Raw genomic sequence first — 18029 nt, forward strand, 5'->3', positions numbered from 1 at the left:
TGTGTGCAGGGTAGTTAAGGATGAGGGCCTGCAGGTGATTACACTCCTTTGGGATATGAAAGAGAGAGAGGGGGGAAGAATTGTAAAACGGTGAGAGGTGCAGGAAGGAAAAGTATCAGGAAGAGGAAGGAAAATCCAGAGCGGGGGAGGAAGGAAAAAATGAGGGAGAGGGGGGAGGGAAAAAGAAATTTATAGGATGGAAAAATAGGTAAAGAAAAGAAAGTGGAGGGAGGAAGGAAGGAAAGCAACAGAGTGAGAGTTGCTGTTACTGCTCTATAAAATCAGTGTGTACCAGTATTTCATTAATTATTAATAATCACTCTTTAATTTGTTAAACCATTTAAACATCTATTGCTAATTGCAGTCACGTTCCTTATATTTATATTTATTATTACAATTATGAATCTAATAAGTGAGTAAGTGTTTTCAAGCCTGAAGCAGCAGAGGCCAAAATACATCCACTCTGTACTCTGAGGTACCCTGAAGGTATCGGAGCTACCTAAAGTTGGACCCACAGCAAGACCTTTTTCCCATCAGTTGGTTTATATTAAAACTAACACGGTGTCAGAAGAGTTGACCTTTAACCCCCTTTAAACTGGGTCACGCTCCCTAAACACTGGATCCTACACTTCCCATAATGCAAGCTGTGTAAGTGCCTGTGCCAGTTGGAGTGGTAGTAGAAGTAGTATTACAGTTATTTGAAGGTGGTAGCAGTGTAAGTAGCAATGGGTGATGTGATACAGTTAATATAGTACTGATAGCAGTAGTAAAGTGGTTTTAATAGTAATAGTAGTAGAGGTAGAAGTAATACTAGCTGTAGTGGTAGCAGTATTCATTGTAGTTAGAGCAGAAATAACAGCTGTGATAGAACCAGTATTATACAAGCAGCACTAGGTATTAGCAGTGATCACTAGTAGTAGTAGTAGTAGTAGTAGTAGAACAAATACTTGCAGCAGAGATGATAGTAAACAGTAGCATCAGTAGTAGTAGCATTAGGCTGGCATTGGCAGTAGTTTTCTTTACTGCAGAGTCAGACGATAAAAAACATGGAAGAGAAAGAGATTTACATTAAAAATATCTGATCATATCTGGAGCTTTCAGCCAAATCTCAAGGTCTTCATCATCAGATAGACTTTACATCAGGGAAACCCCAAAAAAGTTAGAGAGGAATGTTTTCATTTTCCTTTTTTTTTTTTTCCAAATTAAACTCAAAAACTTTGAAAGTTTCACACCCAAAGTGCATTTAATCCCAAAATATCAGACTTCATAACGGCAGTAAAAGAAAATATCTGAGCTCAATTTCACACTGAATTCACACAATTCAAGTTTCTTTAAATCAGCCAGAAAGTTTTGGGGGGAAAAAACATGTCGACTTAAAACTATTTTTCGGATGTTTTCAGTCTCTTCTCATGGTCTTCCTCACTGGATGAAGTTTGTTCATTTGTCTGTTTTCTTTAAGTTTAGTCGTCACATTCTTTCCCCCAAGGAGAGCGTTTACAGTAGAAGTGGAAACCCTATTATTTATAGCTCTTTTCCAAACCACTATGTGTTCATTTGATGAATTAAAAGGTATGAATAGTTTTGGCAGGAAGCAGAGTTTTTGGCCGCAGGGGTGTTCGGTGATTTCATTCAGTTCCAGGAAGCAAAAACTGAAGCTTAAAATAGTTCCAGACATTTCAATGTCACAACTTTTATAGTGGAGAGGAGTCGCTGCCAGAGCGGCTTTTACTGTTCGACTCTGACGGAGAGAGGGATGGAGGGGAGGAGGTGAAGGAGGACAAGTGGGGGAGAAGGAAGAGAAGGAGGCGCAGGAAGGAGGGAAGGGAAGAAAGAGGTGGAATATGAGGAGGAGAACAGAAAGAAAGAGAACAAAAAGAACAAGGATGGAAGTGGAAGAAGGGTAGAGGGCAAGGTAAGAAAGAAGGAGGGATGTGAGGAGATGGAGGGAGAGGAAGAAAGAGTAAATAAAATGGAGGAGGAGGAAAAGGAGGCATAAGAGAAGAAGAGGAAAAGGAGGGGAAGGATAGAATTATGGTTTGAGATGAGGAAGGAGGACACAAAGGAGGGAACGGCAGAGGGAAGGAGGACCAGAGCAAAGAGGACGAGTGTCAGAGACTTATTTTAGAGTTGGCTTGTTTCCCAGGAAGAAGGAAAACACCGAGAAGGTCGAAACCACAATCTGACAAAAGGAGTCAGCCAACGAAATGAACCGACGAATAAAAGAACGGATGAAGGGATTGATTTTTCTCTTTTACATGGTCGGTGTGGTTTTTTACCTCACAGGTGATGTCATCATCGGTTTGTGATGTGATTTCTCTCTGAGGGGGAAAATGGATGGAGAGGTCACTGCAGGTCACAGCTGGTTATGACTGTGCTGGCTGTGGGTTGGAGATGCTGATGAGACATCCATTTTCAGAGGTGACGCTGTTTGGGTGCTGGACTGCTTTAGCTCCTCTGAACCTGGGTGTGTTTGGGACAGGACGAGCAGAAAGGGACATTACCCCCCCGAGTGTCTCTTCAGCCGAACGCTCTTCACTGTAACCACTGAGTGGACGTTTAACCTCCCCACTCCAGCATCGACAGCTTCTCACAGGGCGTAATAAGATGGATATTATCGCTCCACCGACAGAGAAAGGGGGATATGATGACAAAATGGCGTTTATCCACATCTGAGTCGAGTGTATATGGTGGAGATAACGAGGAGGAGAGAGAGCAATGTTTTTATGGTGAATGTCTCTTCTGAAAACTCTCTTTCCCTCTCTCTCTCTCTCTGCTCCCCCCACCCACCCCACCCTGTGTGTTTGGCTCTGAGACACAAAGACAGAGGTGCTGCAGCTCGAAGCGCAGCCTCTTATGATCCAAACAACATCACAGACGAACTCCGTCACTGCCGCCTTTGATTCCAGCTTTTCTACAATCTGCTGCCAGATTCCTGGAGAGGCCTTGTTTTTCCACCTTAGCTTTGTTGCGCCGGCACTGCTGGCAAGCAAACGATCACAGTTAGCTGATTAAAAAGTACCTGTAATGTATTCTAGCGAGCGGTGGGAAGCTCTCAGAGAATTAGAAATCAAGAGCTGAGTGTTACTTCTTCTTTATTTTTCTGATTTTATTCATCATCCCAGCTGCTGATGATCAACATACAGACCCAATGAAGGGAAATCTTAGCGCTGCTTTAATCACTGATATTACAACTGCTACTGTTGTTTCATGTATTGTTACCACATTTAATTAACTCTCCATTATCACCAAAACTTTGATTGTAGGTACAGTTTATTTAAAAGTGTTTTTAAAGGTATAACAGAGAACTATGTCTGAGAATGAACAGGAGCCCCACACACACACACACACACACACACACACAGAGCCTTTACTTCACTTCCAATGAAATAGTTGAGTGTGAGCATTTGTTTTCCTGTCTTGCTCTTTCTCTCTCTCTCACAGACACACACTCCTGCAGGCTTGTATTGTGCTGCAGTTAATAAAGTGTGTGATTGTGTGTGTGTGTGTGTGTGTGTGGATCAGACGGACAGATAAGGACTGGACCTGATAAGGACTGCAGTACCTCTCTGCCCTGCAGACTCGGTTGTTCCAAACACTGTTGGTTTTGTTCTTATTGTCGTACAAGTCACCAGTTTCAGTTTGTGGGTTCCTGTTTTATATCTAGATGTCAGTGTTTTCCATGAGATGAGGCCAACGTGAACATGTTGTCAGACTAAATACACGTTTCAGGGAGGGTGTCTCCTGCTGTAGTGGTGGTTTCTTGTGGTTAATAGTACACAGCCTACCCTGACACCTGCTGTTGCTCTGTGTAAACCTGCTGAGCAGGTACGATCTCCCTCTAACTGAGTGATAGTGATAGTCAGCGGCTTAAACGGCTTTAATCGTCAAACTCCAGCAGTGGAAAGCAACACCATTGTTTTGCTTCCATTTCTATCGCTTCTTGTCTTCTACTGAAGTTAGCATGCTAACCAGCTAGCCGCGGCCCGTCCCGTCCCGTCATACCACTTTGTGATAGTGAGTCACTGTAGTATCTGGTCAGTCCAACCTGAGAGGATGAAGAAGTAGCTCTGCTCAGAAGACATTTTCTAACAGCTGTTAATGCTAACGTTGGCTAGGTAGCGATAGCAAAAACGTACATATAGCACCTTTAAGAGGTTGGGTTCTCACAGTTCATTGATAAATGTCTGCTTGATTGAGATATTTCACTCATGGTGGCGCCAGAGGAAAAATCAGAGGATTCATCCTCTGGGAAACATAAATGTCTTTATCCAGCTAGAGATTTGAGTGTGGACCAAAGACAGAGAGGTAGTGAATATATGCATTTGCCAAAATGTAGAACTATCCCTTTAAACAACCCATAGTTGCCATGTAGGGATGTTGTAGAAATAAGTAATTGTAAAACCTTTGTTGTTGCATGTAACCCAGTGTTTCATCCGATACCAACATTTGTCTGGTGACAGGGTCGTGTGTTCAGCCGCCCGGCCTGACCTCGCCCCGCGCCAGAGGATTTCTCGGTTTGTGACAGCAGCTGAAACCCACTGGCAGTGTGTCTGGAATCCTCTCTGCCTCTAAATCAGTGCTGAAGGTTTAATATGAGCCGCCGTGACTTTGTGCTGCTCCAACTCCACATTTAAAAGAAGATGATTTGGACCCTGACGGCCTATAATTAATTAACATCCACCTCCTCCTCCTCCTCCTCTTCTTCTCTCCCTCTGCCTCAGCCTCTCCATTTCTCTTTTTGGTTCTCACTCTTTCTTTCTTCTCAGTGATCTTCCTTTCTCTCTCCTTTCCATCCCTCTCTCCTCCCATCACCGGTGGCATTCAGCCGTTTCCCATCCAACACGTAATGTTCATATCGGCAACTTAATTACACTTAAATGGGAGTCGGCTAAGGATGGAGAGATTGAAGGAGGGATGGAGCGAGGACATGAAACCAGAGGGACGGAGGACGAGTAGAAAACCAGCATCTAATCCTTTGAGGATGAATATAAGTTGTAGAAAGTCCTGGAAATACTGCGTTTCTCTCTCCATCTGTGAGAATTCCCCTCTGTTTATCCCTCTCTCCTCTACCCCTCCTCCTCTTTTCTTACTCCGTCAGTCCTTTTCCTTGCATCACCCGTCTCTCTCTGTCTTGTCAGACAGTTGGTCAGAGTTCATTAATTTTTACTGCTGAGGTAGTTTCCTCCACGGACTGAGAGTGAACAGATTCGGGATCGGTTTCTACGGTTACCGGGCTGTAATCAGAGGTGAAACGAGGTGAAAAGATGACTGCAGCTCTCTCGCTAAGTGCTGCTATTTGAGCTGAATTACACACACATTTGCAATCAAATGTTGAATCAGGACTGCGTCGAGAGTCAGTGCGATCACTTTGAAATGCTTCTGACTCATTGGGAAATTTGTCCTGGTCTTGTTTGCTTTAATGGTTAAGAGGAAGACACTTTGTCTGCCAAGATTAGGGGTTTAACTTCCTGTCTAGGGCAAGCATTAGGGCTGAAGTATAGTTCTAGAGTTGTTCCAGTCTGAGCTATTGCAACGAGCTGTTGGGTTAACATGAAGTTTTGCACGGACATTCATGGTCCCCAGAGGACAATTCCTAATGACTTTGCTGATCCCAGACTTTTAAAGTTGTCTCCTAGACAGTGACTAGGGCATATTTGGCCGATACAGCTGTTTGAATGAGCACAAATTCAATTATGCAAATTTATGAAACAACATTTAAAGGTAACTGTCTTTCTGTCAGTGGCCGTTATAGGTGGTTACAGCACCACCTACTGGATCTTCTGTGAATCTGCAGTGAGGTAGGCGACATTTAGCTAGCAAAAATAATGCGATACATCAGTAATGTCATCATATTGGCCACTAGGCCGATGTATACCTGAATATTAAAGGTGTCAAGCTTGGTTATCAACTGGTTTTGCTAACGATGGTTAGCTTAACATTTCTGTCTTTCTCGAACAGCATTTTAAGAACATTCTGAAGCGTTTACAGTAAAATGTTGTCATGTTAACAACTGAGGTGTTCTTCAGGTGTAGTGCAGATTTGTCTTGAGGTTGTCCACACTCTCAAATAGCAACTATAAAGGCTCTGTGAGCATCCATGTTTTTCCCACTACTCAGTTGGAACGTTGTTAACTCCGATGGAAACGCACCATAAATGTAGCCTGTAACCGTGCTGCCTGCTCTCATGACGGCATTTAGCTGAACAGAAGCTGCACCGATGCTTATTGGCGTCTGATCATCCAGTCTCTGGAAGCCGCTGGCAGGTCTCAAGACTTCTCATTTCTTTTATATTTAACTCAGTATTTCTGTTATAATCATTGTTAATATAATTTAAATATAATGGGGGGGAAAAAGGGGGAACAAGATAAAAAGGCTAGTACTTTGCAGTGAGCAACAGGAGGATATCAACAACAAAGCCTCCCCCTGCCAACAGAGCAGATATATAAGTAATGAGGAGTATAGAACTGTATTCAGATAGACACACTGAAATTCCAAGACACACACACACACACACAGGCCGAGCCCTGCAGTGCCGTTATTATGTGTGGTGACAGTGTGACAGAGAATAATGGAGACATGTGGCCTCATTCACCTCTGTGTCTGTTGAATTAATGACTAACAGCTTCACGCTAAACTCCTGCAGCTCACTCTGTCTCATGTTACAGTCCAGACAAATTAACAGCAGATTAACGCAGAGGAGAGCAGCAGTCTGTCTGCTCACTTCTAAATACCCCGACCTGCCAAATCAAGTTCCCAATTCAGACAATAACACCCCATTATTTAGGATCTCAAACTTAACCATGTTAAATGCTTGATAACAGTTTAACGTGTTTTCAGTGTTTCGACCCGTTGATGAAAGACATTTAGGCCATACTGGGACAGTAACATTAATAACGTCATCATGAGCAAAATGAGTGAAAGGAATAAAATTTTACTAAAACATTTTGACTGGCTGATATTTCATACAGCGATGAAACTGTGACCCTAATGCTGGCAAGTAATGACTGAAGGAAACATGATTTAAAAGGTTTTTTTCTACTTTAAATATCACTTTTGGCTGATAAAATACAAAAGCATCTCTGCCCTTCATTTCTTTAATGTGCTGTTGTAGAAGAGAAAGCTGAACCTCCTGAGATCTGAGACAAAACATATCTGTAAAACGATTCAAATCTCAGACAGTGGAAAGTTGGCTCCTAAAGGAGATGGAAATGCAACTTATTATAGTTCCTTGGTCTACAGCAATGTTTAGGTTGGTGGTACATGTCAAAGTAACATCCAGCTGAATGTCAGGACCAAATGTTTCCCAGCAGAACATCATATTGTACCAAGACAATCAATGTTATTCACGTGTTAATGGTCATTTATCGCTTCAGTTTCCAAGCTCTATGACTGAATGTAGTAGTTCTAGTTACTGGTGAACTATCCTTTGTGAGGTGGGTTTTTAACCAGGACAAAACGGGAAATGATGAGAGAAAGAGAGAGAGAGAGATGGAGGAAGAAGAGAAGCAGAGAATAAGCGTGTGGTGGTGTTCAGAGCTGGCAGGTCGACTCGTGTTAATCCTGACTGCTGCTGGTCCACGTACACTCCCACTGCGGCCGTCCACCGCCTTGTTCCCTTCACGCACAGTAGGCTGCCACTTAATTAACGTGTGTGTGTGTGTGTGTGTGTGTGTGTGTGTGTGTGTGTGTGTGTGTGTGTTTTCACGCCCTTTTCCCATGTATTATGGTGTTCAGCCGTTCCCAGTGTGGGTATTCAGGGGCTTGTTCAGTTCACCACTGGGGCGTCAGGGCCCCTACCTAATTACACTGTGTGTGTGTGTGTGTGTGTGTGTGTGTGTGTGTGCGCCCAAGAACATATCAGGCTTGTGTGTGTGTGTGTGTCTGACTGTGTGTGTGTCTATGGTACAGTAGGCTGGTTCCTAATTACTGTCTGCTCCTTGTATTCCCTCAGTGCCAATACCTTCCTGCCTCACTGAACCCTTGCTGTGTGTGTGTGTGTGTGTGTGTGTGTGTGTTTGCGAGAAGCCGATCATGTACTCTCACAAACTCAGATGCAAGAGAAGCCTCAAATCTCACAGGGTTTTGGATTCACTCACACACACAGTATCTCCAGCAGCAGTGTGTGGTCACGTCCGTCTCATTCACACCATATTTCATGATGGTTAAGATTGTACAGTAGAAAATGTAATGATGCTGCAGCTGTTGAACTTTTTTCCAGCATTTTTCAAAGGAAGATTAAACCATTGGGTGTTTCTTCTGGTCGTACTGTATGTAAGAATATTGATCGATACGTGTCTGACAGCATGATGATAGGATCTCTATATATCTCTACCAGACTCCATTCACAAAAACAGGGATTTAACCAGGAGCTGCTGGAATACCACTGCCTCCATCTGTTAGTGTGTTTTTGTTATTGTGTGGTACTTTTACTTATGTTCTGGAGGGATCTGAATACTTCCTCCACAACTGAGACTCACACAGTAACACAAACACTCTAATAGATGGAGGCCGTGGTATTCCAGCAGCTCCTGTGTTCTGCTCAGGAAAATCCCTCTTTTTGTCAATGGAGTCTGGTACTGATATATAGAAATGTTTCTGGTTAAACTAAAAGGATCCTCGTCTTTAATAAAAAGCTCTGTCTCTGTAGGAATTCTATCCATAATGTTGCCCATTGGATTACATTACAGTCGGTGTTCCCAGTGATCAGGCTCTTGCTTGATACTGAGCCGATTCCAAAGGTTTCTGTCCCTATCAATCATTATGTGAAAACATGTGGAAATAAGGCCCAGTTTCAGAAATCCCCACATTACCCTTCTAAGTTATTGACTCTTTGTCTGGAGAGAGAAATATGTGCCAAACGCTGAGTCATAAAACTAAAAATAAAAAGACAGCATCAGAGTTATGAGTCTGTGGCGTTCACCTCTTTACTCTGAGGGCAGCAAAATTAAACATTTAATGATCATGAGTTTGGCTGTTCACAGTTAATTGAACATTGTGATCATGATGCTTTAAAACTACTTCAACTGAAAGATTTATACTCTTGAAGCAGGTTTTACTTTTTCTGTCCAGGCTCATTAAAAGTAGTGGATAATAACAACAGCGGTCTACAGAGAAAATAGATTTTCTTTTCTTCCTCTGTCTCTGTCATTGCATTGTCCATTTTTCTATCTGTCCATCCCTTCATCCATCTCTCTGTTGCTTTACCTCCCTCTCTCTTTCTCTCTCTCTCTTCCTCTGTCCTCTCTTGTCCTTGACTCCAACACACACCAGCTGGCACTCAGCCAAGTGGAGAGACAGCAGAGATGATTATACACACACACCGAACGCTGTATGTGTGGGGGAGAGAGAAGGGGGGAGAGGGGGAGAAGTCTGGAAACGACAGCAGAGGGATGTCATCGAGAGAGAGAGGGAGAGAGAGGGAGCAAGGCAATGAACTTCAGCACAGAAAACAGACAAAGAGGAGAGGGAATGAAGACGTAAGTGAAGTGAGGCCGAGGGTGTGTTTGTGTGTTGGCTGATTGAGATGAATCAGAAAGTCTTTATCAGGGAAGAGACGACCAACAGGAGTTTGATCAACCCACCTCTGACAGCTGAACACATCACTCTGATCAGAAGAGTAATCAATAACTGAGATCATTCATTAGTTACAGTTAGTTACATTTAAACTACACATATGACATATAAAAGTAACATACAAAATTATTTTAAGTAAATGTGCAAAAATACTATTAAAATGGTAAAAATCACAAGCAAAGTGGACAAGTACACATTTTAAATTACTTACAAATATTAGTCTGCAAGAAAACATCTTAAATACGCCTGTAAGATGTACTGAACTCTACCAGGAGGATGGACTACAACCCCACATGACCCTCCTTAATGCCGACTAGAAACCTCCTGAAAGATGACTAGGACCTCTTAATGGACCACTATAACTTCTAAAAGGCAGAACCTACTCATTAACCATTAGAACTTACAAAACTACATGTAGAACCTACTCTTTGACTATTCAACCTCCAAAAGATCTCCAGAAACTTCTGTGGGACTGCTAGTGAGAACCTCATCACTGACTACAACAATCTCTTGTAGGACCTCCATAACCTCTTAAAGAACTACTAGAACTTCCTTAATGACTACTAGAACCTCCTAAAACCATCCAGAGAACCTCTTGTGACCACTTAAAACCTTTACAACCCCTAGAGCAATGTAAAGGAACATTAGAGCTTTCTAACAACCACTGAAACATCCTAAATGATTCTGAGAACCTCCTCAACAACCACTAGAACCACATAAAGGACTCCTAGAACCTTCTATAGATGTAGATAAGGACTGTTAGTGAGCCTTGTCTTATTTTAGATAATATTGTTTTTTAATCACTTAACAAATTCAGGGAATGCAAAGTGCTTTAGAAAAAGCAAACATAAAACAATATCCACAGCAACATCAGGACAAAGAACTGGTAAATGTTCTTGTTCTCAGACTGAAGGTGGTTACACTGAAACATCTCGGTGCTTAACGGTGAAAGAATCACCAAAAGAGTTTAAACAGTGGAATGATGCAGGTTTAGTGGAGCGACTCTGCCAGAGTTAATCGGCCCAAACATCTCATTTCAGAAGGAAAGAGTCTCCTCTAGGCTGACTGGCTCTCATTTATGTGACCAGCTGTAAACTTTGTTATGTGTAACAGAGGGAGCTGCACTTTTCCTCTCCTCCGGATTCTCTGCTGTCTGTCGTCACGTTTAATATCAGCCGGATACCAAAGACCTTTACTGTTAAATAGGCAGAGTGGTGATGCAGTTAGACGTCTGTAACGGTATTAATGAGACTGAAAAAATGAGGAAAAGAAGAGCATGTGTATCTATGATCTATCAGTTGGCAGTTTGTGTAGAAATTTGTTTGATGCTTGTTTCCATATTTCTTAAGGTGCATGTGTATTTCTTGATGGTAAAAAATCTAATTATTAGAATAATACTGCAGTTCTGTTCATGTACATTGCTAAACGTTTTGTAGTACAGATCAGATAGTAGTTTATTATGTGTTATTAAAGAGGTTATGTTTTCACTCATGTCTGTTGTCAGCAGGGTTACAGTAGGTCCACCCCCTAAAAGCCGATGATTCGATCCATCAGGAAGATCCTGATTCACCTCACAAAATGTGATTGGGTTAAATATGAGTCACAAAATGTGATTCGACGACTCATTACATGCTTTTTTTTTTTCATCAGTGAGGCAGGCTGTAAACTTTACAACCAAGTCTTATCTTTAAATGACCGGACCATAAAGTTAACCATGATAGAGGTAGAGAGTCAGGAGTTAAGCATGCCTACCGCTTTAGCCAGACATTAACTAAAGCTAAAGCAGAAACCATTGGAGTTGTGGCAAGTTAAAGCCGTTTGACAACACTGTCAGCAGCCCACCAGGAGAGACACTCTGAGTTGTGGTAGGGTTTCATGAGTGAGCTCTGATCAAGATGCTTCATATCCTTGTGAAAAACAAAAACGAAACAGCAAATTGTCGTGATGACAGAGAAAAATACTGAACCAATTTTCACCAACCTTGGTGGAGGGATTTGACAGAGGCCAGAGAAGAACTCATTATATTTTGCTGTGGATCCAGTTTCTCAGGAAATGTTGATGTAAAAAATGAGACATATTTAAGATGTGTGAGTTTGTACAAATCAGATATAAATAATAATAATTACTTTGAAATTGGCTAACTTGAAAACACCCATAGCATCCTGAATCTTGATGTCCACAACATCTAAAAAATCAAGACTGTGACTTTTCAAATAACAGATAATACAATCCTTCCTATTACAAATGAAGGTCTGGAACCATCACTAGCTTCTGGTGGCTATGTTAGCTTAACATTAAACAGGTGAGTTCATGGGTTATTAAGCAGAACCAGTCATGAAAACTTAAAGTGGTTGAACGATGCCTTTAAAAAGATACTAATTAAACCAAAGGTCTCCACTGTTGATGACTTTTTAAACCACCTGGGGAGACTCAGAGTGTCTGAATAACAGTGTAACATTCGGCCATTTTGTAAAAATTCCCTCATTTCCTGCTACCTGTAGTATCCTCTCCTCTGTCCTCTTCATCTCCACGACCTTCAGACTTCCCCGTCAGCTTTTAGAACTGAGGAAGTCTTTCGGATTAGAGCCGAAACATCTTGAAGGAACCTAAAAGAAGTCAAGTTACCTTTGACTCCAGCACTTCGAGCCTTCTTCTTCTTCTTCTTCTTTTCCTGCCTATGTTGTTAAAATGTCAGCAGGTGTGTGGTATAATGTACAAAACCCGGACCTGGGCTCTTTCTTTTCCCTCATCTTCCCTCCATCTCTCTATTCTTCGTTTATTAACCTGTCGATGTTTTCTTTCCCTCACTTCCTTCTCTTGTCCCACCTTTCCTCCAGTCCTCCCTCCCTCTTTCTCTCTTTCCATCCCTGAGGTCCTTTGTTAGGTCTTGATAAATTGGTTCTGACATTCTGCCAAAATGGCTGCCCTCTCCCTCTCTCCCTCCCCCTCCCTCTCCCCCTCGCTCCCTCATCCCTGTTCTTACACCTACCACTAATTGAATTGGCAATTTGTGTAACAGTACCTATCTACCCTCCCCCCTCTCTCTCTTACTAACACATACACACTTCCAGGTCCTCCCCATTCGTTGGCCAGCAGTCTGGAGGCTGTAGTTTACTCCTTTAATCCAGCAGCTCTAAGCCTACACACACACACACACACACACACACATAGGAGGGCGGGGGGGGGGGGGGAAATCCCTGGTTTGTTGCCAATTTCATATTAAACAAGAAAATAAATTAACAACAGCAGTAATGTTTGACTTTGAGAGACCAAAGTTAAATTGACTTTCCAACTTTCCAATAAGATGGACACACACACACACACACACACAGAGAGAGAGAGACAAATGATCAGTTTTGAATATTTTCACATCCATTTTTAAATTCTGCATGAGTTTGCACTTGTTGTTTTCTTTGTTTTGCTTCCTGCGATTTGACACTTTAATTTGTGAAATGTTGACTTCTCTTTGTTTTTTATTCTTTTCTTTTTAAATGATTTAATCTGGGTTTTTATTTTGAAATGATGATTTTTCCCTCCCCTCCTCTTCCTCCTCCTTCCTCAGCTCTAACATCATTCACATCACTCCTCTCCCTCTTTTACCTTTTATCCTTATCCTTTATTATTATTATTCAGACAGGAACATCCTCTCTCTCTCTGTGTGTGTGTGTGTGTGTGTGTGTGTGTGTGTGTTTTGTTGTTGTGGTTGTTTGGCAGTGAGACCCCTGAATTTTCAAGATACACACACCCACACAGACACACAACAGCTAAGGGCTCTGAGCATTGCTGGAGGGGTTAGCTGAAAAACACACACACACACACACACACACACACACACACACACACCTTGTGTAGTACGACTGAAAGAGAAAAGCTGTCGTTCACGTGTTGATCTCCTTCCTCCTCAACATACTCCTCCTCACCCACCTGTTCATCTGCCTCACACCACTTTCCTCCTTTCTAACGTCTCAGTGTTTCCTCTCCTCTTCATCCCTTTGTTTTTTTTACCTTCCCATCCTTCGTCTTCCTATAACCACCCTCCCTCCTTCATGTTGCTCTGACCTCCTCCATTTTGTTTTTTACTCTATAAAGCAGCATGTTTGAGCTTCACTCAACATTATCAGACATAAAACATGACATTTATTTTCCCCCCACATCAGACTGAAGCTCCCTGATCCGTCCTCCCTCAGCTCAGTCCGCCCCCCACCCCCTCCCTCCTTTTTTTTAAAGTCTCGTTCACAAGGGCATTTCATTACATCATTAATTGAGCCTAATTCAGCTACATTAGCCCCCCAAAAACGACAGGAGGGGCGAGTGTGTTGGTGTGTGTGTGTACATTCGGTGTAATGAGGTCTGCGGGGAGACGAGGACGGAGGTTGTGTAGAGAGGAGAAAATTACCTCAGGGCAGAAAAATCTCTCTCTTAGTGAGCTTTAATGCCCCTCTGTCTGCCTGTCTCTCTGTCTCAAACTGTCTCACTCTCTGAAGCTGTCTCTCTGTCTAATAGCACGTTTTGCTATAAAATAAATTCAGTTTGCTTCACATTAAAATGCACACGAGAACAAGCAGCATGAACAGAAAGACGACTGTTAATAAAATCCATGAGAACACAACAAAAGCAGATGCAAATAAAAGATGATAAATACAAGAAATATTACAAGAAAAAAATAAAGAACCCTGCATACACTCCTCAGAAAAATATCACATTCACAGACATGCACTGTAACTACAATGATTGGTGAAGCGTATGTGTTACCACATCCGAGTCCCACATTCCCACACGTTTCTTTCCACCTTCATCTGATATTTCTTGTCTTCTTTATAAAACACTTTGTAACTTGTTTTTGCAAAGTGCTGCAGACTTTCATTTAACCTGTAACCACAAACTGTCTCTACCGCAACCACCATGGTTTTTCAAAGCAACGTACTGAACTTAGAGGATTAACTTTGGAGTTTTTTAACCAGAAGCACCAGACTCCATTGAGAAAAAACAGAATTTTACAGAGCTCCATCTGTTAGTGTGTCTGTGTTACTGTGTGACTCTCAGTGGTGGAAGAAGTAATCAGATACTTTACTGAAGTAAAAGTACCACACAGTAACACAGACACACTAACAGATGGAGGCAGTGGTATTCCAGCAGCTCCTGGTTAAATCCCTGTTTTTGTCAATGGAGTCTGGTAGAGATATATAGAGATGTTTCTGGTTACACGTCCTCTTTAATAAAAAGCTCTGTCTCTGTAGGAATCCTGTCCATGATGTTGTCAGACACTAACATAACAATCTGAGTCTGTCAGTGACAAAAATAAGAACTCTGGTGGACGGACTTAATGTGGACAGTTGTCCATTGGATTACACTGTAGCAGGACTAGGAAAGGTTTAAGGATTGAGCTGATCTGGGTAGGAAAAAAGCGACCCTGGCCTTCTGATGTAGATACCTCAGATGAACATTAGCACTGCACGGATGTATTCCATAGATTTTAGGCAAGATGCTGATACATTAAACATCATTTTCATCAGTCAGTGTTGTGTTGTCCGGACTTGGTGTTAGAAGGAACCGTATCAGTGGTCAGTTGACTTTGACTGAACAAATACTGTTTCCTGTTCAAGGCAACATGGTGATGCTCGTGTGCACTTTCAGTTTCTCCAGTTCTGTGACCTATATTTATAGTGGACTGATGCTGATGTACAGTATTTGTTTTAGTTGCTGGTGATGAAGGGAAGGTTTTAAAATTCAAATTCTCCTCTCTGTCTGTCTCTCGCATATTCTGGCTTTGTCCTCTCTCTCACTCTGTTTTCCTTTGGAAACGAGAGAGAGGGAGACAGTTTAACCTGAGGGCAGATTTTTCACATAGCCATCTCTCTCCCTCTCTCCCTCTCTCTCTGGCTGTTGTACTTTCAGTTTTTGTCTTTGGAGAGAGTTTTGCCCTCAGGGTGAAATTTTAGAAAGCTATAAACCATTTCTCTCTCTCTTTCTCTTTCTCTCTTGTCTGTCTCCCTCTCTGTCTCTCCAGAGAAGAACAGTGATGGATAGAAAGTTGAGAATAATGAAAGGGTTAGAGAGAGACAAAAGGCAACAGAAAGAGAGAGATTCCCATTTTGGTATCTTTGCCTTACAGACTCGCCCATCCTCTCTGTCAGAGAGGGGCAGACTAGTCTGACAAGTCCTGAGCTGCATCAACTCTCAGTAAGTTGTTTGGTTTCACAGACGTTTGCACAGCAGCTGAACATGAGAAAGATGTGATGAGCAAAAACCTCATATAGGCCGAGGACTCTGCACCTTTTCATGGTTTTAAAGAGACAGGCGAGATGTGATAATATGGCGCACACTTTCAGATCAGCGACAGTAAACAAAGATGGACGACGTGTCTCCACTTCCTCCCACTGTACAAAAATGAAGCCAAAATATCCCGAATGCATGCAGCTGCCATCTTTACGCTGCTGACGCCATCAGAAGCCAGAGCCTGCGCAGTGGTGTTCCAGGCGTCGAGCTGTGGTGTTTAAGTCCCGCCCACACACCTGCCCGACCATCACAGTCATCACAGCTGTCAGTCGTGATGTCACACACATTTTATAGCATCAAATAGCTCATTAGAACCAACCTTATCAGTGACATGAACACTTGAACAAACGACAAATCGACAGAAACCTTCATGGGATTGTTTTGTGTTTTTGTTGTTGTTGTCGTTGAGATGGGGGGGGGGGGGGGGCTTACGACCTGTGCTGCAGGTGATCGAGATGTTTTGGCTTCACTTTCGGGGAGCTGTCATGTCATCCATCTTTATGTAATATTATTGTGTAGTCGTCTGTGGTTGTGATTGTCCGATCGTCGGTTTCTGAAAGTTACAGAAATCGGCCGACGTGTTTTTCTGTATTTTAATGCTTAGTCACAGAACAAGAAAAAACTTTTTCCTGAGACGCTGTAAAACGTAAAATAACCAGGGAAATCTTCCTGTGTTGAACATACAAGAGAAGAGATTTTTCTTTAATCATGAACATTCAAAGATCTTCACACATGTATATGTTTGTTTGCATAAAATGTATTGAGAGTATAATCCTTCATAATGTTTTAACTAAGAGATCAAGTTTCCCCTTCAGGTGCTGTTTCTCTGGCTTTGTTAGTTTCTTTACTGAATGACTTGTTAGCATCATTAGCTCCTCATGTAACCCAACAGATATGACCCTGTTCTCATTGGTTTCAGTGAGGAGAGCTAACAATGCTAACCTGTTGCACTGTTCCACACTGTTCTGCAGAGCTGACCTTACCGGTTCCTTTTGTCCTGTGCCATGTGTGTTCGTCACGCTAGGCTGTATAAAAGTGAGAGTGTGTGTGTGTGTGTGTGTGTGTGTGTGTGTGTGTGCGTGTGTGCGTGTGTGTGTGTGTGTGTGTGTGTGTAGCTTTGCTTGTATCAATGTGTCTGAGTCTCACCGGTCTTCTTCTGTCCTGTCCTGTGCTTTTTCTCTCCTTGTGTGTATGTGTGTGTGTGTGTGTGTGTGTGTGTGTGTGTTTAGCTATCGGCACCCAGCGGAGGAGGAGTCCCAGCGTCATCGCCTCAGAGATCTTCGAACCTCACCTGGGCAGCCACATTTTGCAGGTAGGATCTGTTCAAGGTGGCTAAAAATCTATCGACTTGATGTGAACAAACCTTTGGAACTGAGGCTGGAAATGCATGTTGGTGGAGTGTGTGTGTGCAGGTTTACACATCGATGACCAATGTCAAGCTCGACACAAACACACACACACTTTCTCTTGATGCAGTAACATTTTCAGTCCCTTGGATTTCTGATAATTTCCAGTCGTTCTTGTTCATATAATACAATAGTGCAGTTACAAGTCCTAAAACCAGGAAGTTAGCATGTTAGCATGTTAGCTCTTCCTGTTGTCAGTGTGTTTGTGGTTAAATGTCTGAAATAAGGTCTGTGGTTTTAACACAAGCTCAAGACATTTTCAGGTTTGATTCTCCGACATAAAATGGGTCAGTAAATCCCCCACTCCTGATGTTTGAAGCTTTTACGTGTCTTAAAAAAGGCGGTTGCTAACGAGTGTCTAAATGAGACTACAGAGGTTGTCGGGGACGTTAACATGAAAACCCATCTACTCACCAGTCCACCTTTACAGCCTCGTTGTGTTTCTACTCACGCTCTTTCAAACTCTCACTAACTTTCTAAGAAGAAAGGCTTTTGTAGAAGAGCTGACTGATGTCTGACTAAGATGCACCACCTTGATTTGAGGAATTGAGGTATTTCTCTCTCTGGCGCCACCCTCAGGACAAACTCCATGTTTGCTAGTGAAGCTTTAATGAATATTATGACTCCTGGGTTGTTCTCCTCTGTTTTCCTTCCTGTAGTCTGAGGTCCAGATCCTGTCAGACAGAGTGAGCATTTTACACCATTTTGTTATCTGAATTATTTCTTCTGATTTGCCTTTGAGCTTTTCTGAAGCTAAATTATCCTCATAATGTAC

At 42.3% G+C, this 18029-nt stretch overlaps 1 protein-coding gene across 1 annotated transcript in view; it reads left to right on the forward strand.

The window, feature by feature from the left end:
- LOC108901617 (neuronal PAS domain-containing protein 3) overlaps positions 1 to 18029 on the forward strand; it is a 238661-nt gene that overhangs the window by 115131 nt on the left and 105501 nt on the right. Inside the window, exon 4 of the mRNA XM_018703165.1 lies at positions 17078 to 17160. Within this exon, the coding sequence (XP_018558681.1) occupies positions 17078 to 17160 (83 nt within the window). The remainder of the gene's footprint in view (positions 1 to 17077; positions 17161 to 18029) is intronic.

Source organism: Lates calcarifer, linkage group LG19 (genome assembly GCF_001640805.2).
Source record: "Lates calcarifer isolate ASB-BC8 linkage group LG19, TLL_Latcal_v3, whole genome shotgun sequence".
In the NCBI taxonomy this organism is placed as follows: domain Eukaryota; kingdom Metazoa; phylum Chordata; class Actinopteri; family Centropomidae; genus Lates; species Lates calcarifer.